Raw genomic sequence first — 20,033 nt, forward strand, 5'->3', positions numbered from 1 at the left:
TTTGTGCTAGAGACTGAACCCAGGGCCTCTCCTACAAGTTAAGCACAAGCTCTACCATTGAACTACATCTCCAGCCCTGGCCCATTTTTATTTTATTTTATTTTTTAAATATACATTCTTTAGTTGTAGGTGAACACAATACCTTTATTTTATTTTAATGTGGTGCTGAGGATCGAACCCAGTGCCTTATGTAAGACATGCTAGGCCAGACTCTACCACTGAGCCACAACCCTAGCCCCTGGCCCAGAGGTTAAATTGGATTATTTTCTTTTTCTTTTTCTTTTTTTTTATTGTAAACAAATGGGATACACGTTGTTTCTGTTTGTACATGGAGTAACAGCATACCATTTGCATATTCATATTTTTACATAGAGTAATGATGTTTGATTCATTTCGTTATTTTTTTCCTTCCCTCCCACCCCTCCCATCTCTCTTTTCCCTCTATACAGTCCCTCCTTCCTCCATTCAAGGATTATTTTCATTATGTTGAATTTTAAGTAACTTTACCACTGAGATACATCCCCTTCCTTTTTCATTTTTTATTTTTATTTGTTTTTTTTACATCACAATATTGTTTATTATGTGAATTTTTTACAATACAACAAAAAAATACAGAAATGCAATATATGGATACAGCTAAATGCAGAATGGTGACTTTTTTTCTCTTTAAGAGGCCATGATGCCCATTTCTAATAAAATAGAGACTGCATATAGGTAGAAACAGATTGGTCGTTAGCTTCACAGTTTGCCTAGAAATGATCCATAAATGCATTTTCCCCCTGCTACTTACCATAAAATGTAAAAAGGGAATTAAAGGAAAGTTTCCTTGTTGGTTCCTACCATATGAAAGATGTTATATTCTATTTTAGCAGGGCCAATAAATGGAAAATAACTAAATTAAATGTTATTACAGAAATGAAGCAGTAATGAGATTCTGACTAAAGAGGGCACTAAATGAGAATAATATATATTTAAAGAATCCAAAACAAACAAAAAAGAAGTTGTTATAAAAAAGCTCTAGGTACACTGTAAGCATATAGGTTTTTTTTTTTCCATGTGTATTTTTAAACAATGCAAGTGTCAATGTCAAAAAATAGGGTCAACTGTGTTAGACTAAATTACATTATTGTATAGGCTGCATTGAATGGAACCTTTGTATTATAATTATCATAGAGAAGCATAGTTTGCATCATATTATGGCAATTTATCCTCGATGAAAACCTTTAAGAGTCCTTTTATTTTGGAATATCCTGTAAACAATCAAACCACCAGAACATGATTGTACAATAGTAAAATGTTCTCTTGCACTAAATTGAAGACATCTTTTTAATAAAAATTAAAAAAAAGGAAAAGAAAATGTAGAAAGGTACTTAGAACTGTTGCTTTCTAAGTACACAACACCCTAGACAATTCAAGGCATCTTAATCTCCATCGAGAACAACAACCAAAAAATAAATTTTGTCATGCTTTCAAATCCATCATTATGGATAAAACTGGTGCAAATTGGTCAAACGGATCCAACAAACACTGATGTCCAAGCTTGCATATTGGCACCTAATACATAACTGGTGGTTAAAAGAAAGTTTAAAAGATCTTTCCTTTCTTCTTGTTCTTTTCCAAGGTCCTTGAAGAGTTCTGTTGTTCTAAAATACGTTCTTGATCCTCCCAGTTTGCTTTCTCCTCCTCAAACTGACAACGTTTTACCTCTAATTCTTTTTTTCATTTTTTATTTTTTAAATTTTTAAAAAATTTTTTTAAAATTTATTTTTATTGTAAAAAGTGGGATACGTGTTGTTTCTGTTTGTACATGGAGTAACAGCATACCATTTGCATAATCATACATTTACATAGGTTAATGATGTTTGATTCATTCTGTTATTTTTTCCTTCTCCACACCCCTCCCACCCCTCTTTTCCCTCTACACAGTCCCTCCTTCCTCCATTCTGCCCCCCTCCCACCCCCCATTATGTGTCATCATCCGCTTATCAGTGAGATCATTCGCCTTTTGGATTTTTGAGATTGGCTTCTCTCACTTAGCATGATATTCTCCAATTTCATCCATTTGCTTGCAAATGCCATAATTTTATCATTCTTTATGGCTGAGTAATATTCCATTGTATATATATACCACAGTTTCTTTATCCATTCATCAGTTGAAGGACATCTAGGTTGGTTCCACAGTCTGGCTATTGTGAATTGAGCAGCTATGAACATTAATGTGGCTGTATCTCTGTAGTATGCTGATTTTAAGTCCTTTGGGTGTAGGCCAAGGAGTGGGATAGCTGGGTCAAGTAGTGGGTTCATTCCAAGTTTTCTGAGGAATCTCCACACTGCTTTCCAGAGTGGCTGCACTAATTTGCAGCCCCACCAGCAATGTATGAGTGTACCTTTTTCCCACATCCTCTGCAACACCTATTGTTGCTTGTATTCTTGATAATCACCATTCTAATTGGGGTGAGATGGAATCTTAGTGTAGTTTTGATTTGCATTTCTCTTATTACTAAAGATGGTGAACATTTTTTCATATGTTTGTTGATTGCTTGTAGATCTTCTGTGAAGCGTCCATTCATATCCTTAGCCCATTTGTTGATTGGGCTATTTGTATTCTTGGTGTAGAGTTTTTTGAGTTCTTTATATATTCTGGAAATTAGTCCTCTATCTGAAGTACGAGTGGCAAAGATATTCTCCCACTCTGTAGGCTCTCTCTTTGCATTGCTGATAGTTTCCTTTGCTGAGAGAAAGCTATTTAGTTTGAATTTATCCCAGTTATTGATTCTTGCTTTTATTTCTTGTGCTATGGGAGTCCTGTTAAGGAAGTCTGATCCTAAGTCAATAAGGTGAAGATTTGGACCCACTTTTCTTCTATAAGATGCAGGTCTCTGGTCTGATTTCGAGGTCCTTGATCCATTGTGAGTTGATTTTTGTTCAGGGTGAGAGATAGGGGTTTAGTTTCATTCTGTTGTATATGGATTTCCAGTTTTCCCAGCACCATTTGTTGAAGAGGCTATCTTTTCTCCATTGCATATTTTTGGCCCCTTTGTCTAGTATGAGAAAATTGTATTTATTTGGGTCTGTGTCTGTGTCCTCTATTCTGTACCATTGATTTACCTGTCTATTTTGGTACCAATACCATGCTGTTTTGTTACTATTGCTTTCTAATAGATTTGAAGTTCTGGTATTGCGATATTCCCTGCTTCATTTTTCCTGCTAAGGATTGTTTTAGCTATTCTGGGTTTCTTACTCTTCCAGATGAATTTCATGATTGCTTGCTCTATTTCTGTAAGGTACATCATTGGGATTTTAATTGGAATTGCATTGAATCTGTATAGCACTTTTGGTAGTATGGCCATTTTGACAATATTAATTCTTCCTATCCAAGAACATGGGAAATCGTTCCATCTTCTAAGGTCTTCCTCAGTTTCTTTCTTTAATGTTTTGTAGTTTTCATTGTAGAGATCATTTACCTCTTTGGTTAGATTGATGCCCAAGTATTTTATTTTTTTTAAGGCTTTAAGTTGTTCACTTGCGTATAAAAATGCTTTAGATATATGCGTGTTGATTTTATAGCCTGCTATTTTGCTGAATTCATTGATGAGGTCTAGAAGTTTTCTGGGGGAGGTTTTTGGATCCTCTAAATATAGAATCATGTCATCAGCAAACAGTGATAGCTTAAGTTCCTCTTTTCCTATTCTTATCCCTTTAATTTCTTTAGTCTGCCTATTTGCTTTGGCTAGAGTTTTGCGGACAATGTTGAATAGAAGTGGAGAAAGAGGACATCCCTGTCTTGTTCCCGTTTTTAAGGGAATGGTTTCAGTTTTTCTCCATTAAGAATGATGTTGGCCATGGGCTTAGCATAAATAGCCTTTACAATGTTCAGGTATGTTTCTCCTATCCCTATTTTTCTAGTGTTTTGAGCATGAAGGGGTGTTGTATTTTGTCGAACACTTTTTCTGCATCAATTGATATAACCATATGATTCTTATCTTTAAGTCTATTGACATGATGGATTACGTTTATTGGTTTACGGATATTAAACCATCCTTGCATTCCAGGGATGAACCCCACTTGATCATGGTGCACGATTGTCTTAATATGCTTTTGGATACAGTTAGCCAATATTTTGTTAAGGATCTTTGTATCTATATTCATCAAGGATATTGGTCTAAAATTTTCTGTCCTTGATGTGTCTTTTCCTGGTTTGGGTATGAGGGTGATATTAGCTTCATTGAATGAGTTTGGTAGGGTACCCTCCTTTTCTATTTCCTGGAATACTTTGAGAAGTATTGGAATGAGTTCTTCTTTGAAGAACTTGTAGAGCTTGGCTGAGAAACCGTCTGGTCCTGGACTTTTCTTGGATAGTAGGTTTTTAATGGCTTCTTCTGTTTCATTGCTTGATATTGATCTGCTTAAATTGTGTATGTCCTCCTGCTTCAGTTTGGGAGGAGCATATGTCCCTAGAAATTTGTCAATATCTTTGGTAGTTTTTATTTGGTTGGAATACAGATTTTCAAGTAGCTTCTTATTATGTTCTGTATCTAAGTGGTGTCTGTCGTGATATTTCCTTTTTCATGACGAATTTTAGTAATTTGAGTTTTCTCTGTCCTTCTCTTTGTTAGTGTGACTAAGGGTTTGTCTATTTTGTTTACTTTTTCAAAGAACCAACTTTTTGTTTTGTCAATTTTTTGAATTGTTTCTTTTGTTTAATTTCATTGATTTCAGCTCTGATTTTAATTATTTCCTGTCTTCTACTACTTTTGCTGTTATTCTGTTCTTCTGTTTCTAGGGCTTTGAGCTGTAATGTTAGGTCATTTAGTTGTTGACTTTTCATTCTTTTCTGGAATGCACTCCATGCAATGAATTTTCCTCTTAATACCGCTTTCATAGTGTCCCAGAGATTTTGATATGTTGTATCGTTGTTCTCATTGACCTCTAAGAATTTTTTTATCTCCTCCCTGATGTTTTCTGTTATCCATGTTTCATTCAATAGCATATTATTTAGTCTCCAGGCGTTGGAGTAGTTTCTGTTTTTTATTTTGTCATTGATTTCTACTCTCAGTCCATTATGATCTGATAGAACACAAGGCAGTATCTCTGTTTTTTTGCATTTCCTAAGGACTGCTTTGTGGCATAACATATGGTCTATTTTTGAGAAGGTTCCATGTGCTGCTGAGAAGAAAGTGAATCCGCTTGTTGATGGATGAAATATTCTATATATGTCTATTAAGTCTAGGTTATTGATTGTGTTATTGAGTTCTATGGTTTCTTTGTTCAGTTTTAGTTTGGAAGATCTATCTAGTGGTGACAGCAGTGTGTTAAAGTCATCCAGAATTATTGTGTTGTGGTCTATGTGATTCCTGAAATTGAGAAGGATTTGTTCGATGTAAAGGGATGCATCATTGTTTGGGGCATAAATATTTACTATCGTTATGTCTTCCTGATTAATGGTTCCCTTAAGCAGTATGAAATGTCCTTCATCCCTTCTGACTAACTTTGGCTTGAAGTCCACTTTATCTGATATAAGGATGGAAACCCCCGCTTTTTTCCTGAGTGTATGTGCGTGGTAGGTTTTTTCCCATCCTTTCACCTTTAGTCTGTGGATGTCTTTTTCTATGAGATGCGTCTCTTGCAGGCAGCATATCGTTGGGTCTTTCTTTTTAATCCATTCTGCCAGTCTATCTCTTTTGATTGATGAGTTTAGGCCATTATCGTTCAGGTTTATTATTGAAATGTGATTTGTATTCCCAGTAATTTGGCTTATTTTTGGTTTTTAAGTTGGCTTGGTTTCTCCTTTGAGTGGTTTTTCTCTAAGGTAGTTCTTCCCTTTGCTGACCTCCATTGTTGTTTTTCATTTCCTCCTCATGGAATATTTTGTTGAGAACATTCTGTAGCACAGGCTTTCTATTTGTAAATGCTTTTAATTTTGTTTATCATGGAAGGATTTTATTTCATCTTCAAATCTGAAGGTTAGTTTTGCTGGGTATAGGATTCTTGGTTGGCAACCATGTTCTTTCAGAGCTTGAAATACGTTGTTCCAGGCCCTTCTAGCTTTTAGAGTCTGGGTTGAGAAGTCGGCTGCTATCCGTATTGGTCTCCCCCTATACGTAATCTGATGCTTTTCTCTCGCAGCCTTCAAAATCCTATCTTTACTTTGGCGATGACAGGCGCCTGACAGTGAGAAATCTGCACTCAAAAAAGGCGTTGATATGCTGGCAGACTGCAGGTCATCACAGAAGACAAATGTGGTGAACACCAGGGAATTGATAAGCAGAAAAACTGCCTCACAAAGAAACAGATATTCTCTGCTTGAAACCGGAGTTATGGAGCGACAAGGAACACAGCCTCCCTCTAGTCCGCCATCTTGTATCCTTCTCCTCAAATTCTTTATGCTGGGCTTCCAAATTCTTTCTCATTTGCTCATGGCGTCGCTGCAGCTCAGCTTCAGAGTCTTTCAGTTTTTGAACTTTTTCTTTGACCTTCGTCTCAAACACCTGCTCCTTCTCATTTCTATCTTCATCTTGGCTACATGCTCTCTCCTTTCTTCTTCCATTTGTGCCGGAGGGCTCTTTGTAAGCTGCCCTTTATTCTTGTTGTTATCCACAGCTGCCAGTTTTCTGCTTCTGTAGTTCTCATAGTGTATATTATTAGTGACATCTTTCAAGTCGTGCATGTGTGTTCTTATCAACATATTCTTAGAATTGTAAAATCACAATGTTCACCATTTTAAACTTCAGCCACACCAAAGGATACTGCCTTCCTCTGACCCTTTTTCCATTAACTTCAATGATAGTATTACTACCTACCACAGCAAGAGGTAAACGTTCCTTTATCTTTTTAACCAGCTTATTTTCTTCTTCATCATCTGTTTCTAGAAATTAATATATTTTAATTTTATGTTCTTGAATTTCTTTCATTATCTGTTTTTTAAACTGTTGGCATTCTTCTGGTGTGAGTGTGTCTGCTTTGGCAATAAGTGGGATGATATTCACTTTTTCATGCATACACTTCATAAACTCAATATCCAATGGTTTCAGCCCATGTCCTGAAGGAGCAACAAAGTATGAACAACACTGTACTCTGTTATCAGGCATCTGACGTCTGTTCACTTGAGATTCTGCATTTAGGTGATCCTCAAATTTACTATCAATGTAGTCAATAACAGGCTGCCAGTAATTACTATTATCCACTGCATCTCCAAATCCTGGGGTATTAACTATTATGAGCAGCAACTGAACACCACCTTCTTTGATTAAAACTTTGGATTGTTTCACCTGAACAGTCTTTTTTATTCTATGGGAAGGACCTGGATACTCGAGAATACAAATCTGTGAGGAATAATGAGTTGATTAATGTTGATTTTTCCCAGTCCAGATTCACCTACTACTATAAGTGTGAATTCAAACCCTCTCTTCACTGATTTTCTGTAAACTTGATTTGGGAGATTGGCAAATCCCACATAGCCTTCAAGGTTCTTCAGTTGAGCTCCATGGTTATGGATAGTCGAGCCTCTTTGTATATTTCTTTAACAGTGCCTCTGAGGCTTACTGCATTATGTTTGTCCCCTTTTTTATTTTTTATTTTGAGACAGAGTCTCTCTAAGTTCTTGAGGGTCAGTCCCCCTAGTTCAGGGATTACAGGCATGTGTCACTTCACCTGGTTTTGAATTAATCTTTTTGTGAGGCATATAGTCTGTGTCTGGATTCATTGATTTTGCATGTGGATGTCTGTTATTGTTAAGATATGAGGTATCTGCTGAAATCTCATGTGTGAGACAATGCAATATTGATTAGGTGTGAAGTGATTATATTATGAGAGTTTTTTTTTTTTTTAAAAGCCTAATCAGTGAATTGATGTACAAATGGATTAACTAGGTGGTAACTGTAGGTGGGAAGACTGGAGGAAGTAGGTCACGGGGCTGACTTTGGGATTTATATTTTGTCCCTACTGAACAGAGTTCTTTCTGCTTCTTGGTTGCCATGCCCTGAGCTGTTTTCCTCTACTATATTCTTCTGCCATGCGGTTCTGCTTTACCTTGGGCCCAGAGCTATGGAGCAGGTTGACCATGATCTAAAATAAAATTTTCTTCCTTTAAGTTGTTCTTGTTAGATCTTCTCGTTATAGCTACCCAAAAGCAGACTAAAATAATGTCTAATGTTCCAGCAACATTTGTTAAAAAGGCAATCTTTTCTTCATTGTATTACCTTTACTCCTTTCTCAAAAGTGAGTTGAGTGTATTCATATGGGTCTACTTCTGGATTGTCTGTTTTTTTCCTTCAATATTATGTTGACTATTCTCTTTATAAAAACTTTAGAATCTGTTGATGTCCATAAAATAACTTGCTGGGATTTTGATTGGGACTAATAATTATTTTAAAACAATGACTCTATATGTTATATAGAAGGGTGTGCTGTGTATATATGACACAATCCTTATACAGAAAACTGGGCCAATTGCAAATTCAGATGAAATCTCCTTAGAAGCTTGACCTGGAGTTTAGAACTAGTTACTTTAATAATTAAATCCTTTCATTGAGTTCAAAGGCAACTAATGAAAGATTCTACTTTTAAAATAATATAATTGTTAAGTCTTATTAGCTTATCATAAAAATATTTAATTTAGTGGTTATTAATCTGCTCATGAAATTTGTGCATGCTCAAATCAGAATGTAAATTCCACTATTAGAAATGTCTCCTTGGGAATGTTAAAAAAAATTCTCAAGCATGTTCTTAATATTGGCTAAAAAGTATCTCACAGTTTTCCTGTAGCACACATATAAGGGCATGTAAAATAATTTAGGTATAGTTTAATGAATTGCTTACTTTTCTGTATCTGCATTCATGATTGACTGTTGAACACTTGTCAATGTCATTCTCATTTTGTTACTTTTAGGCTCTTGTAATAAATGGAGCAAATCTAGCAGCTCAAGATGATCGTGGATGCACTCCTTTACATCTTGCTGCAACTCATGGACATTCTTTCACTTTACAGATCATGCTCCGGAGTGGAGTGGTAAGGGACTCTGTTAATATGGTAGTGTATAATCATAGATGGAATAGCATTTGCTTGTCCATTTATCTCTTCCTAACTTTTGAAATCCCTTATTTGACTTTAGGAAAGTAATTTAATTATTCCTTTTAGCTTTTTCATCTGTAAATATGGGAGCAATAATTCAGGCTAATCTCACAGTAGCATCCACTCCCCAGATAACAGTTAAGTAGTACAAAGTATTTCAGAGGTTTTTCATGCCAGATCATAGTTTCACTAGGAGGATTCTAAAGCTTTTAAACAAATGTTAACCAGGGAATTATAAATCTTTACAATTTCCATATGTTTCTTTGTGTTTACCTCTTTCCTTTCCTCCCTCTTTCCCTCCTTCCCTCTTTCTTTTGAAACTCTTTATTTCATACACAGATTTAGAAAGTGATTCCTTTCTCCAGAAATTTTATTTATTGAAATATTTATGTTTAATATTACCCATTGATCATAAAAATAGCTATAAGGAAAGGATTACCTATATTGAAGACATGGTAAGAGTTGGTGTTTCTGTAGTTAGAAAAAAAGTGTCTTGATATGATTTGATCATTTAAACCTATCCTTTTCATTTTATTCTTTTGTGAATATTATTTTTTTTTAAATTCCTATAAAATCCTATCAAATAAACTTGATAATCTACATATTATAGTTAAGATATCCAAAACTCGGAGGATTAAGTACTGTTCAGGATAAAAAAGTATAAATAAAGAGAGCCAGATTCAGGACTCAAACACAGGTTGACCAGCTCCAAATTAAGTTCTGAAATCAAAGTATAAATATATTTAGTGGTAACAGTTTCAGAATGACATGGGGTTTCTGTTAGAAGGAAGCTATCTAAGTGGAAATGTCTGGGGTGTAAATGGCAGGAGTGGCTCCAGCTGCCCACAGCACTTACCAGAGTGTCAAGTGAGGTTACCCATGACACTCAATCAGAGTGTCATGATTGAGGCTCCATCAGTAGAGGAAACACTGATCAAGTATTTTTAAAATGTTGTATTTATTTAGTATTCTTTATAAGACTTATTGTTGTTATTATTATTTCACCCTTTTCATTTTATTGGTCAGGATTTATAGTTAGGTTCCTTTATAAAAAATGTTATTTGACTTACCTTCTTTTAAAAAGATTATTTTATAAAACTTCACTAATGTCTTAAGAGCTCGTGTGTTCAAATCAGTGGTTGCAGTAAATTTTTCTATTCTATTTAGTGTTTACGTAATAGTTTTACAAACAGCCTCCAATTGTCATTTGCAGAATTAAGCTGCTAGGCTTAGTGTTTTCCCTACAAAATGGAAAGAAACTTGAGTCCTTGTGAATGTTACCTGTAGGATCCTAGCGTGACTGATAAGAGAGAATGGCGACCTGTACATTATGCAGCTTTCCATGGGCGGCTTGGCTGTTTGCAACTTCTTGTCAAATGGGGATGTGGCATAGAAACTGTGGACCACAATGGAAACCTTCCAGGTATAATACAAAAGCAAATATTTTATTTTTATTAACATAAACTCTTAAACGTTTGATTGTATTTAAGAAATTTAAACTCTAATCATTATATTAAAGTCCTTCACAAAACTAAACTAGTAAATATGAACATTTTTTAAATCTGATATCTTACCTGTTAGGCACCCCTCATGTGATTTGATTTTTTTTTGAACCATATCAGCAAAAAAGAAATTGGCAACATTAAGCACTGATTTGTTCTTCCCAGCAGCTTTTTCTTTCATCTACTGTCTAGTGTTCTTATCATACCTATCTGCCCCATAGACAACCTTTTGACATTTTAAATAGTATAAATAGAGGACACAAGTGTGTTTGAATTACCTTGCTAATACAGTTGTCTAACCTGCAATATACTTGCCAGTTTGAACCTAGGTTCCAAGCACACTGTTTTCTTTAAGAAGTGCTGTAGAAATTCAGAAAAGGGATAGATCACACTGATATTTGAATGAAAATAATACATGAATTATATCCTAAAGAAATCTTAAGAAGCAAACACATGAAGGGGAAGGCTAGGCTAGGCTATATAAATAGGTCCGATCAAATTTGTGGTTTAAAACCTCTTGGCATCTCTGTAGAGCCTTGATTACTTTGTCAAATGAGGCCCTTATAATTTGGTTCCTATATATCTCCTGATTTCCTGGGTTCATCTGTACTTTTACATTACCATCTGGAACACTTTTGCTTCTTTCTGGAGTGTTGACCTTACATTTTCTTCTAGGAGTTGCATAGTTTATGGTCCTTGATCCATTTTGAGTTGATTTTTGTGCAAAGTGAGATATGGATCTAGTTTCATTCTTCTACATATGATTAACCGTTGTCCCAGCATAATTTGTAAAAAAGGCCCTCTTTTCTCCAATGTATGTCTTTGGCACTTTTGTCAAGGATCAGATGTGTAGATTTGTCTCTGTGTCTTCTGTTCTTTACCATTGGTCTATGTATCTGTTTTTAAGCCAATACCATGCATTTTTTTGTTAGTGTAGCTCTATAATAGAATTTTTTTTTTGAAGGGTGACAACTGTTATTTGTTCAGTTTCAGGGGTTTGTTTATTTGTTTTTGAAACAAGTGTTGCTGTGTTGCCCAAGCTGACCTCTAAATTACAATCCTCCCATCTCAGCCTCCCAAGCATCTGTCATTACAGGCACACACCATCATTCCCGCTAATTTTGTTTTTTGTTTTTTTTTTTAATTTATTTTTATTGTAAACAAATGGGATACATGTTGTTTCTGTTTGTACATGGAGTAACAGCATACCATTTGCATAATCATACATTTACATAGGGTAATGATGTTTGATTCATTCTGTTATTTTTTCCTTCCCCCACCCCTCCCACCCCTCTTTTCCCTCTATACAGTCCCTCCTTCCTCCATTTTTGCTCCCCTCCCACTCCCCATTATGTGTCATCATCCGCTTATCGGTGAGATCTTTCGTCTTTTGGATTTTTGAGATTGGCTTCTCTCACTTAGCATGATATTCTCCAATTTCATCCATTTGCCTGCAAATGCCATAATTTTATTATTCTTTATAGCTGAGTAATATTCCATTGTATGTGTGTATATATATATATATGTATATATACCACATATGTATATATGTGTGTGTGTGTGTGTGTGTGTGTGTGTGTGTGTGTGTGTATATACACACCACAGTTTCTTTATCCATTCATCAGTTGAAGGGCATCTAGGTTTCTAGGTTGATTCCACAGTCTGGCTATTGTGAATTGAGCAGCTATGAACACTGATGTGGCTCTGTAGTATGATGTATCTCTGTTGTATGCTGATTTTAAGTCCTTTGGGTATAGGCCAAGGAGTGGGATAGCTGGGTCAAATGGTGGGTCCATTCCAAGCTTTCTGAGGAATCTCCACACTGCTTTCCAGAGTGGCTGCACTAATTTGCAGCCCCACCAGCAATGTATGAGTGTACCTTTTTCCCCACATCCTCTGCAACACCTATTGTTGCTTGTATTCTTGATAATCACCATTCTAATTGGGGTGAGATGGAATCTTAGTGTAGTTTTGATTTGCATTTCTCTTATTACTAAAGATGGTGAACATTTTTTCATATGTTTGTTGATTGCTTGTAGATCTTCTGTGAAGCGTCCATTCATATCCTCAGCCCATTTGTTGATTGGGCTATTTGTATTCTTGGTGTAGAGTTTTTTGAGTTCTTTATATATTCTGGAAATTAGTGCTCTATCTGAAGTATGAGTGGCAAAGATATTCTCCCACTCTGTAGGCTCTCTCTTTGCATTGCTGATAGTTTCCTTTGCTGAGAGAAAGCTATTTAGTTTGAATCTATCCCAGTTGTTGATTCTTGCTTTTATTTCTTGTGCTATGGGAGTCCTGTTAAGGAAGTCTGATCCTAAGTCAATAAGGTGAAGATTTGGACCCACTTTTCTTCTATAAGATGCAGGGTCTCTGGTCTGATTTCGAGGTCCTTGAACCATTGTGAATTGATTTTTGTTCAGGGTGAGAGATAGGGGTTTAGTTTCATTCTGTTGTATATGGATTTCCAGTTTTCCCAGCACCATTTGTTGAAGAGGCTATCTTTTCTCCATTGCATATTTTTGGCACCTTTGTCTAATATGATAAAATTGTATTTATTTGGGTTTGTGTCCGTGTCCTCTATTCTGTACCATTAGAATGAGATTTTTTTTTGTGAGCTCTGAGGTTTTTTATTTCTTCTGTGTGTAGCGTTTCTCTAAGTAAGTTCTGTAATGCTGGTTTAGCAGTCATGAATTCTTTTATTTTCTGCTTATCTTTTAAGGTTTTTATTTGATCTTTGAGTTTGAATGATAACCTTGCTGGATCTAGTAGTCTTAGTTTACAGTTATTTTCTTTCAGTCCTTGGAACACATCCTGGCTTATAGAGTTTGTTCTGAGAAATCTGAAATGATTCTGAATCACTTACCTCTAAATGTGCTCTGATATTTTCCTCTTGAGGATTTTAAAATTCCATCCTTATTCTGAATGTTAGACATTTTAATTATAATGTGTTATAGAGTGTTCTTTTTTGATCTTGTGTATTTGGGGTCCTGAATGCCTCTGGTATCTTAATATCCATTTTATTCTGAAGATTTGGAAAATTCTTTATTTCCCTGAAGAGTTTATCCATTCCATTAACCCACATCTCATAACCCTCTTCAATCCCAATGATTCTTAAACTTGGTCTCCTCAAGTCCCAGCATTCTTATATATTCTGCTCATTGTTACTTAATTTTTTCCTTTAATGTTGTCTGAATGTTCAAGAGTGGCCACTTCATCTTCCAGCTCTGAGATTTTATCTTCAGTTTACTCTATTAGAGAGACTTTCAAGTGAAAATTTTATTTGATTTATTGTTTGTTTCATTTCCAGAATTTGTTTGGTTCTTTTTAAATATTTCTCCTTATTGAATTTCTCATTCATATTCTGTACCAATTTCTGAAATTCATTCAGTTGTTTTTCAGTGTTGTTTTAGAATTTGTTGATCATTTTTGTAATAATTCCTTTGAATTATTAGCTGATATTTCATCCACTTCAATATTTTGGGGGTGATTTGCTGGCGAATCATGACCTTTAGGAGGAGGTGTCTTAGCTTGTTTTTCATATTTCTTGTATTTCATGTGTTGGATTTTATGCATCTTTTGGAAGGTGTTTCTCTTCCACTCTTACATGTGAGTCTTTGTAGAGCACTGTCTTCCCTTGCCAAAGTGTCCTACAGTATTCTGGATTGAGATTTCCTTGTGGGTGTGGTATCCACAGCCTTTGTGTTATTTCTGTCTGTTTTGGCTACAGCAGTAGATGTCCTCAGGTGGAACATTGAGGCCCACCCTACCCAGTTCTACTTGAGTCCTGATTGTTAGTTTGGGTTTTTGTCTCTTCTATTCTTTGTATTAAAGGATAGCTAAAGATTGTCATTAATTTGTATATAGACCAAGGTGTGCTATCTTTTGGTTGAGTTTAGTTCAGCAGCAAAATTTTACCCTGTGAACTTTAGTGTCCTTGTAGGTTCTCAGCAACTCATAAAATAGGGGAAAACAAACAATTGCAACAACCTATGCAAACAACATGCAGTGTTAAACTAATACTTGATAACTACAATGTTAATTGCCACAAAAACCAGAAATGGTAGGGTCAGTAATTGCCATCAACAGAAACAATAAGTAACCATATATTATATCTGGTGTTAAATCAAACAAGTGTCAGCTGTGGCATTCACAGCAGTAATAATTGCAACAACATTAATGGTGGGGATAGGAGTTATATAAAAACCAATTAGTGATAAAAGATGGTAATAATGCAATTAATTAAGAGAAAAGAAAATGTGATATAAAGGTAGAAAGGAGTTTACAATTTTAAAAAGTGAATGAAGAGAATGCATAAGAGATGCAGCATGTGATGGTTATAAGGATGGAGGAGAAAAAATACAAGTAACAAAGGAAAGGGAGAGTGAAAGAACAAAAGGTTTGGCTTTTAGCAGAAAAAAGAAAGAGAAACAAGAGAAACAGACAAATGAAAAACAATATAAAATAAAACCAAAATATACTAATCAAAAACCCTAACCCTCAAAAAATAAGGCAAGGCTAGGCATGGTGGTGCATACTTGTAATCCCAGTGGCTTGGGAAACTGAGGTAGGAGGATGGCAAGTTTGAGGCCAGCCTGAGCAACTTAGCAAAGCCCTAAGGACTGCCTCAAAATAAAAGAAATAAAAATAAATAAATAAAAAAGAAATAAACAAAGAAAAGACAAGAAAAAATAACATTTAAAAAATGCTAAAAATGAGAAAAGGGACATAAACATGTATATGTATATATGTTATGAACTAATCAGCACAGCAAAAGCGTGCACAAAAACAAACAAAAAGAAAACAGGATTCTTAATGAAAAATTAAGGAATTGTTTCCATGGAGGTGGTCAAAACAGTCAATAAGAAAAATTTTTTTAGATGTTGACAGACTTTTATTTTATTCATTTATTAATATGTGGTTGTGAGAATTGAACCCAGTGCTCACACATGCTAGGCAAGTGCTTTACCACCGAGCCACAACCCCATCCCCTCGTTTCTTTTTGAGCTTTGTACTGAGTACAAGAACAAGGGCTGAGGATTGTTAAACCCTTTCTCTTTTTGTGTTGCTCACCAATCTGCCAGTTGGAGTAGCCTATGGCTGAAGCTGGTTCAAATAATTCTTAGCTTCTCTTCCCCCTGTATGATGTAGGATGGTATGGGAGCTGGGGTTTTGTCTCCACAGACCAGACTGATGCTCTTCCAGGGTGGGGCCGCTGCAGAGTTCTGTAAGTGAAATTTCAGCAGATGGGGCTTAGGTCTGATCAGACCTCAGAGGCTTCATTGGGTTGTGTCTGCTGTGGAGAGATTAGATCAGCACACCCCTAGGCCCTGGCAGTTGCTGATCTTTGTTGGGAGTATGGATCTCAGGAGCCTCCTTAGGATTCCACTCCTGAGGTGAGGGAGTCAATCATTCACCTCCTCTGCTTCCCATGAACACAGCCTTTACAGGCTTCCCAGGATTAGTCCCTGAGTGTATGCCTGTCCCATCTGTTCAGTTTGCCCCGCGTGTTCAGTTTCCTGTCCTCCTCTGGCTGCCGCTCACATGAGCAACCAGACTCAAAGGGGGAAGCGAGTTGGGCTCTCCTTTGCTTTTCTGACTTGAATCCCCCTGGGTAAAATATTCTCTGCTTGTTTTGCTTCTGTTCTGCTACATCTTCAGCCCCTTCCAATGTAGTCTTTCTTCTTTGTTTAATGTACCCAAATTTCTGAGTTTCTAAGACACTCTGACTGTCCAATATTTTTATTGAAATCCCTCTTTCACCCACTTCACAGAGAAGCAGTATACTCCTGCTGCTTAAATCCTGAGACAAGGAGTAACTAGGAATGCAGTCGCCTTCTATCCTGCCATCTTGAGTCTCCCATTTACTCTCTTTTAAAACACTTTTTACTTTGTTCACAAATTGAGATCATATCTTAAATTAATTTGACATATTTATTGAGCACCTACTATGTGCCAATCCCTCTTCTAAATTCTGGGTATATCACAGTGTATTAATACAGAGTCCTTGCCTGTAAGTGTAACTATTCAACCAGGTGGTCTACTGCTTTTTCAGGACAAGAAGGCTGATTGTATAAAGAGAGAAAGTCTGGAAAGAAGGTCTGTTCTCCTTTCTCAGGGAAAGTCCCTGTCATGTGGGGCAGAGATAGTCATTTCCCTATGAGGATTAGAGCTCATTTATTATTTCTTTTTTTGAATTACTTCAATTTCAATTTTAAAATTAATTTTTTTCTTTCTCTTCTTACTTATAGTTCACTTAGCAGCCATGGAAGGCCACCTTCATTGTTTTAAATTCCTACTCAGCAGGATGAATAGTGGAACACAAGCTTTAAAAGCCTTCAATGATAATGGAGAAAATGTATTGGACCTAGCCCAGAGGTTCTTTAAACAGAATATTTTACAGTTTATCCAGGGGGCTAAATATGAAGGAAATGATTTAGAAGATCAAGAAAGTAAGTAATAACCTGAACGTTTTATGTAATATGATGATAATAATAAATAAAATACAATGGGAAAAGAAGTTATTAGGCAAATGTTTCATTAAAATTTGTAATATATCATTGTCCACACATTAATCCAGATTATTTATTATGAAATATTTTAGACAAAAGTGTGTAGAGGTTAACATAAGGAACACACTGTTATTACTGAGTTTAAGAATAAAGTATTACAGAGTTTGAAATCCTTGAACCTCTCTCTATAATACTATTATTTTTTCTTCCTCCCCAAGGGTAAAATATTGTTTTGGATTTATTATTCCATTCTCTGATTTTATATCTTAGTTATGAATCTACATATGTGTGTATACTGTATCATAAAAATACATAGTATTATTTTGTATATTTGTTAGGATAAGAGGCTAAACTGTTGTAGCAAAGAAATCCTAAAATACAACGACTTAAATGATATAGAAGTTTATTTCTTGCATTTGACAGCCTGGGTGAAAGTGAATCTGTTATATGTAGTTATTCAGAGACCTGCTAGTTTTCAAACTCTCTCTAGTTTTTGCTAATCAAGCAGCGGTGAGAAGATGTGGGTGGGAGAGAGAACATGATATAAACCCAGGACCACTGATTTCCAAGTGGAGATTGCTAACATTGAGTTAGCAAATTAGTTGAGTTGGCCATTAATAGCCTCAAGGAAGCCTGATTATTTCGTTACCTAGCTGGGAAGTCTCATCTCAGCTGCAACTCTAATACTGTTTAAGGAAGAGTATTTTAGTGGACAACTAGCAGTCTTTGAAACTTCTCTTCAAACCTTTTAAAAATGGCATAAAAAGTACATAACCTTTCATGACTTTATTTTTTCATAAAAAGGTATGTTTTTGAAATTATTATATTAATGTATATGTTTTTTTGTTCCCATTCTGTGAAAACCATTATTTTATCTAGTCCCCATTTGACATTTAGGTTGCTTACAAATTTTTACTATTGTAAGTAGTGTGGTAGTGGATATTCTTGTACATGTCTCCTTAAGTGTGTACATAACAGTTTCCTTGGAGAAGGGCTTCCCTATATTTTTCACATACAGCCTACATAGGAAATGATGTTTTCATGGCTTGCTGGTATCATTGGATGAACCTTCTTAAGGTCTTTCCTATCTTTTCTGGTAACTAAGTTAAGAGTTCTGCTTTTATGGAGCCAGGGTGCCACTGGTAAATAGTTGGAAAGCCAAGTACCTTGATAAATTGTTATCTTTAAGAAGAGTCTTGATGAATAGTTGGGAAACTCTACTTTAGGTTTTGCTTGGTAGGATATACCTATTTTCAATATAAAAAGTATTGCTACATTCTTTATCAAAGTGGTTAAAACTTACACTCTTACCAGCTGTTTTGGGTGAAGATGTGGAGAAACACAATGTATCTAGCAGTGTAAGACTTACAACTTTTATCAAGCAGTTGGGTATGAAAAGGTTTAATTTGTGTTTTGATTTGCATTTTCTTGATTACTAATGAGGTTGAACATCTTTTTATAAAGTTATTGACAAGTATATAGAGATTAACATGAAGAGTGATATTTGTATCACTAATGAAGAAAATATTAGGGATTTGAAGTTTTTTGGATCTCTTTCCCTAATAGAGGAATTTTTTTTCTTTCTCCTCAAGGGTAAACTATTACTTTGGATTTATCATTTCATTCTGTGATTTTATGTTTTAGTTATATAACATATATTAATAAAGATATATAAAATTTCCTAATTCCCTACCTATATTTTTCTCCTTTCTTAAAAGTTTCATTTATTTTCTAAATAATTGGAGTTCTGTATAGTTTTGAAAATATCTGATACAGATATTTTCTCTCATATGGCTTTTTTTTTTTACTTTGTTTATGGTATCCTTTAAAAAATCAACTTTATTAGAGAATAATTTACTTAAACTGGATTAAAGCATGTATTTTGATGAATTTTGACACATACACACACACACACACACACATATATATATATACATACATACATACACACACACACTCATGAACCCACCACAATAATAAAGGTACAAAACATTTCCATTGCCCCAAAGTTTTTTTTTTAATATATATCCTCTCCATGTTCATTCCTCCTGTATCCTGACCTCATAGTACAATTAGTCTTCTTTTTTATCATTATGGATTACTTTACATTTTCTAGAGTTTCATGTATTCAGTGAAGTCATTTTGAGATTCATCCATGTTGTGTGTACCAGTAAGTCATTCTTTCTTGTTACCGAGTTATATTCCATTGTTTTACATTTTGTTTATCTATTTACCTACTGATGAACTTTTGGATGGTTTCCAGTTTTGGGATATATTAATAATTGCTGTGAATTGTAGACATACATTTGCATTCCTCTTGTTAAATACCTGGGAGTGGAATATATGGTAGGTATATGTTTATTGTTTATGAAGCCATGAAATTATTTTCCAGAGTAGCCGTATTATTTAACATCTCTAGGCAGAAATATATGAAAATGTCATTCTTCACGCTCTGTCAGCACTTGATATGTATGGTCAGTCTGTTTTGCTTTAGTCATTCTAATGGATATGTAGTATTGTCATTTCAAAGTACTTTTCTCTTTTAGCTAAGGATACTAAGCATATTTCCTATGCTTATTGGTTAATCATATATCTTCCTTTATGAAGTGTCTGTTCAGTTATTTTTGCCCATTTAAAAAATTGAGTTGTTTTTCTGCTTATTATTGAGTGTTGAGTGTTCTTTGCATATTCTGGATGCAAGTTCTTTGTCAGATATATGAATTACAAATATTTTTCCCATTCAGACTCTGCCTTTTTGTTTTCTTAATGGTGCTTTTCAAAGAGTAAATGTATTAAATTTTGACTTAGTACAATTTATTTATTTTTTTAGATAGTGTTTTGTGGTCCTATTTTGACATATTAGCCTATCCCAAAATCAACTTGATATTCTCCTAATTTTTCTGAAATTTTTATCCTTTTAGCTTTTTCATTTAGATCTTTGATCTGTGT

At 35.1% G+C, this 20,033-nt stretch overlaps 1 protein-coding gene and 1 pseudogene across 2 annotated transcripts in view; one reads left to right on the forward strand and one right to left on the reverse strand.

The window, feature by feature from the left end:
- The window catches only part of LOC306640875 (ankyrin repeat domain-containing protein 42-like), a 75,022-nt gene that overhangs the window by 8,340 nt on the left and 46,649 nt on the right, over positions 1-20,033 (forward strand). The window contains exons 4-6 of the mRNA XM_079105587.1: positions 8,888-9,007; positions 10,358-10,493; positions 16,824-17,024. Of these exons, the coding sequence (XP_078961713.1) occupies positions 8,888-9,007; positions 10,358-10,493; positions 16,824-17,024 (457 nt within the window). The remainder of the gene's footprint in view (positions 1-8,887; positions 9,008-10,357; positions 10,494-16,823; positions 17,025-20,033) is intronic.
- On the reverse strand, positions 531-8,837 carry LOC306638568 (septin-7-like; annotated as a pseudogene). Its single transcript has 3 exons — positions 8,818-8,837; positions 6,357-7,517; positions 531-1,689 (listed from the first exon to the last, which is right to left on the reverse strand). The product of its transcript is annotated as a septin-7-like (transcript).

The sequence above is a fragment of the Sciurus vulgaris genome (assembly GCF_902686455.1).
Source record: "Sciurus vulgaris genome assembly, chromosome: 11".
NCBI lineage: Eukaryota > Metazoa > Chordata > Mammalia > Rodentia > Sciuridae > Sciurus > Sciurus vulgaris.